General features: G+C 48.3%; 1 protein-coding gene across 1 annotated transcript; it reads left to right on the top strand.

The window, feature by feature from the left end:
• Positions 1-1159: 1159 nt before the first annotated feature.
• Positions 1160-4029, top strand: LOC102383670 (endonuclease domain-containing 1 protein-like). The gene is made up of 2 exons (XM_006037600.3): positions 1160-1479; positions 2828-4029. The coding sequence occupies exons 1-2, from the start codon at positions 1195-1197 to the stop codon at positions 3569-3571; spliced, it is 1029 nt and encodes a 342-aa protein (XP_006037662.1). The 5' UTR covers positions 1160-1194; the 3' UTR covers positions 3572-4029.
• Positions 4030-4454: the final 425 nt, after the last annotated feature.

Genomic DNA, 4454 nt, shown 5'->3' with positions numbered 1-4454 from the left:
TTTTCTCCAAGCTTTCAATCACTGCTGTGCTTTATATTGGCACCCCTTCCATTTTCCCACATGCAGCCCCCAGACCTAGTAATGGTGCCCAATACTGGTCTCACCAACGCTGTACAAAGAAACAACCTCGGCTGTCCCTGGGGCGTTTCCTCACAGCATCGCACTGGGAGCTCATGGCTGGTTGTTTGCCCACTCTAACCCCTAACTCCTGCCGCAGTCACTGTTCTTATGTGGCATGTGAGGAACAGGGTTTGAATGCCCACCCAGTTATATTGAAGAGCCACAACACCCAAAAGAAGGGAACGGAAGAGCTTGTGGTTGGTATCCAGGCCAGTGCAAAAGCTCCACTGTGCTGTTACGTTGACACAGCACATGTGGACTGATAACAGATTGTGAATGAGACGGGAACTGCTCATTTGCTTCTGAGGCACTCAAGCAAATGCATGGTACACCATTCACTAGCCTCCCACACCGAATAATGCAAAATCTTTCTCACCTCATCAGGTGCAGCAGCCTTGCCCTGGGCTCCCTGGCACTGCGGGTGTGAGCAGTGTCTGTGGGGAGGAGGAGGCTGTCACTGAGGTTCTGCAATGCCCTGACATGGGAATTATATCTCTGGGTGCACATTCACCCCAGCCCCAGGAGGGGCTCTGCTTGCCCCAGGGATGAGCTAGTACCCAGCCTGACACCTCAGGGCCACAAGCCGATGTCCAACCCAGCCCAGCTCAGCAGGGACTGACAGCTGCTCTCAGCCTAGCTAATAGAGGGCTGGGCTCGCTGTATGTCACATGAGCATCTTGGGGTCTCAATCCTGGCTCTCCCTGGCACTGCAGGGGCACTCTCTGGCACTGCACTGAATGGCTGTGTCTGCAGTGTGACAGTAGTGACAAAGCATCTAAAACTCTCACAAAATGCTGTGCTGAGAGGATCTGCAAGAGGAGACTGAAGCCTGAGACTCCTTTCCTCAGAGGAGCGAACAAGAAGGGAACTGATAATAAGTTGGCATGAGATGCACTTGGGGCTGTGGCTACATGGCCCAGCCCTGCCCTAGGGAGGGCCCTGGCTGGAAGCCGACAGCCCACTGCAAGCAGCTTGTCAGGGCAGAGGGGTTGGGGGTGCGGCAACTTCCCCCAGGAACACTATAAGTAGCAGCTGCAGAAGTGCTTGTGGTTGGTGCCTGACGCTCCTGGTGCCATGGGGTCATTGGTGCTGCTGGGCTTGGCCTTGCTCTGGGCTGGACTGGCACTAGCTGCAGTGGTTCCTGATTTCAGTCTCTGCAACGAGTATTTCTATGGAGGAGTTGTGCCCCAGGGGTTGGATACTCCAAACACAGCAAACATTTGCCAGAAGCTAGAAAGCAAGTATCATTTTGCAACACTCTATGACAAGAGCTGGAGAATCCCAGTCTGGGCAGCGTACAAGTTGGGTACAAGAAAGGGCCAGGTGCAGTGTGAAGGTAAATGGAAGGTGGAGCCGCAGGTGAGTTTCCCTTCTGAATCCCACCTCATCACTCCTGATCACTTTGTCCCTACCCCATGCTCCCATTGCTTATCCAAAGTTTGGAGACAGAAGGAATCCCCTGGCTCATGAGGTGAGAATATAGGGACCCTTTATCTAGTCTAGGAGTAATAGCCCCTCTGGAAAGCTGGGATCCCCCCCAATCACAAGGAATGGGTGAAAGCAGAGAGCTCCTGAGTACTTTTCTGGTAGTAGGAAAGTCTCTGCTTGGGTTTGGGAGCCAAGGGCAGAGTGTTTCTTCCTCTTGCCATTGTCAGAGCCCCATCCTGGAGAGCTGGGCTCATCCCTAGGGCAGGAGACTAGTGCTGGCCTCCCACTGCAGCACACAGGGCACGTTCTGCCTCTCAAGTGACTGCCTCAGGCTCTGTCCAGGGTGAGGCACCCACTGCAGATCACACTAAGGCTCTTTCCTGCAAACCTGAAAACAAATTCCTGCAAATGCCATTGGGATTTATTATGTGTGTACCTTTGGAAATGACTAATTACACATTAGCTGATAAGTTACACTGAAGATTTTGTGTATAAATCAATGGGATTTTGGCAGGAATTCAATGCACTGACTAATTAGACCACAGTACTGAGTGACTAATTAGCTGGATTGTACTGTTCCTTTATTGTGGGTTACACAAAGGCTGTGGCTGAGAAAAGGTGCTGTAGGTTTTCTGGCTTGTGTGGATTCATCATGTCTGCATTTCAAGTGCAGTTTTCTCTTTTTTCTGTTTTATTCTTTTAACTTTATCTTTATTATACTGCCTCCCAGTGTCTAGGGATGGAAGATTTCATCAAGGAGAAGCTGAGATCAAATTATGTCATTTAAGCATAAAAACCCTCCTGACTCCTTTTCAGTTAGGAAAGAAATACTAAAAGGCAGGAAATTCAGAGCAACCTTTGAATTGACTGTGCAAAACTCCATATACTCCAAGTCTAGAACAACTTTTAACTGCCCCACAAAGGCCCAAAGGCCTTTTCCCCTCCATTATTAAAATAGCATCATTGATATTGCTCTCAAAAGAGCAGTGTCTTTCTGAGTCATTTCACACCAACCTGCCACTGACACCAAGGGCCAAATCCTACTCCACCTCCAAGAGGTACTTACACAGCTGCAAAGACATCTAAATCACTAAATAAGAGGGGAGCATTCAGAGGAGGATAATGCAGATGCATAGAGTCAGGAGACAGACAGAGACCAACCAACAGGGAGGCAAAGAGATTGGTTTGGTCTCAGATTTCTTGCTGCCCCAAATCTGTGTCAGGACCATCTGGATAGACATTGTTGAAAGTAAGGATCTATGCTCTTCTCCCTTCCCAGCTGTCCAAGGCTGAAGATGCAAGCCTAGAGAACATCCAACGAATGACTGAGGAAAAGAAGCTGAACTTAAAGGATCCTAGCGTCCTGAAGAAAAGCCAAGCCATTTTACAAGATTATGAGAAAACAGGCTATGATCAAGGACACCTGAACCCAAATTCCTACCAGTGTGGAAAAGGACACCGAGAAGCCACCTATACCCTCACCAACGCGGTCCCCATGCACCCCGAATTCAACCGGAAAATATGGTATGCACTGGAACGAAACCTTAACAAGCAGTTAAAAGACAAATGTATTAATGTGAAAGGGACCCCCTTCCTTGTGACAGGAGTAGTGCCCAACACAAACCTGAAAATCCCTGATAAGGTGGAAGACCAAAAAAAGAATATCCAGAGAGATGATGCAAGGGTGGTAGTCCCCAGCCATGTCTGGACAGCTGTTTGCTGTGATCATTCAGACAATAACAAAAAATTTTCTTTCGCTTTCCTTGGGGAGAACAAACCAAATTCTAACCTGGAGCATCTAAGTGTGGCTGAGCTGAGTACCAAGCTGAGGCAGCTCTATGGGTTTGCAAACACTCATGCTGTCAAGATTTTTAAAGATGACTGTAATGCAGGGAGCGCAGAGGCACAAAATATTGCATCGGCAATAGAGGCAGAGCTGCACAAAGCTGCATTGAAGCGGGAAGGGGATGACTCTTCCCACACCCTTCCTCCTCCAAAGAAACCAAAGGACGTTCAGGGTTAGCTTAGATTAAGTTAGTGGGAAGCAGAAGTAATCCTTAGCAGAAGAACAATACTTTGTGTGTATAATGGGGAAGTGAATCAGCAGACAGAGCTCTCAGTAAACCCTGTAAATGAATCTGCTCTTACCCAGCTGTACCCCGGGACCCAGGTAATAGTGTAATCGTGTCATACCCAGATGGGCTGGCAGCCCTGTCTTTTTTCTGGACACTGGAACTCGTGTGTTGGGTCAGTGCCTGGGGATACCCATTATTTATCCTGGGGAAGTGGTTACAGCTGCTGGGTTGGGAGGCTTTTGATAAATGTTGCAGTGGTGATTTTCATGCTCTTGGCCAGTCTGGGTGGGTTGTGATTCATTTATGATTATTTTTTTATAACCAGTTTTGTGTTAAAATTTCATAGTCTGCTGATCCCATGTTTGACAACTCTGTTTGTTCACCAAGTTTGGGAAATAAAAAGATTGAGGAAAAAAAAAGTGTCAGAGTCAACTAGTACCTTGGGTTTGTGCACTACTGCATTGACTTTGCCTCGTCCCCGTGCTCACTCCCCTCTGCTACAACTGCTTCTGCACTAAAGCAATCTGTCCCCAGCCTACCCTAACTTTGATACATACCAGTTTCCACCCCCTACATCCAGCCTGCTTCTAATCTGCCTTGCTGCCCATCTAAATTCAACCCCCAGCTCATCCACCTTCCTCAGTCAAACCTGCTACTCAGAACAACTCCCTTTTCCTTGGGATGCTTTTTTACACAGAAGTAAAGTCAACCCCACAGGCCAGGAGCTATTCCTCTTCCCAGCATGGGGCTTCCGGGAGTGTCTGCTGGATGCCCCCACATCTTTGAAGGGTTGAATGCATCCCCTGCCCTTAAACTAACAGAGAATATCTT

The sequence above is a fragment of the Alligator sinensis genome, unplaced genomic scaffold (genome assembly GCF_000455745.1).
Source record: "Alligator sinensis unplaced genomic scaffold, ASM45574v1 scaffold1045_1, whole genome shotgun sequence".
NCBI classification, from domain to species: Eukaryota; Metazoa; Chordata; order Crocodylia; family Alligatoridae; genus Alligator; species Alligator sinensis.
The sequence above is the reverse complement of the archived record's forward strand: the minus strand, read 5'-3'. Positions and strand labels throughout refer to the sequence as shown.

Bases quoted from the DNA above. Each gene is read 5' to 3' on its own strand.
- LOC102383670 (XM_006037600.3), top strand. From the start codon at position 1,195: ATGGGGTCATTGGTGCTGCTGGGCTTGGCCTTGCTCTGGGCTGGACTG. The intron at 1,480-2,827 runs GTGAGTTTCCCT...CTCCCTTCCCAG, and splicing joins AATGGAAGGTGGAGCCGCAG to CTGTCCAAGGCTGAAGATGC.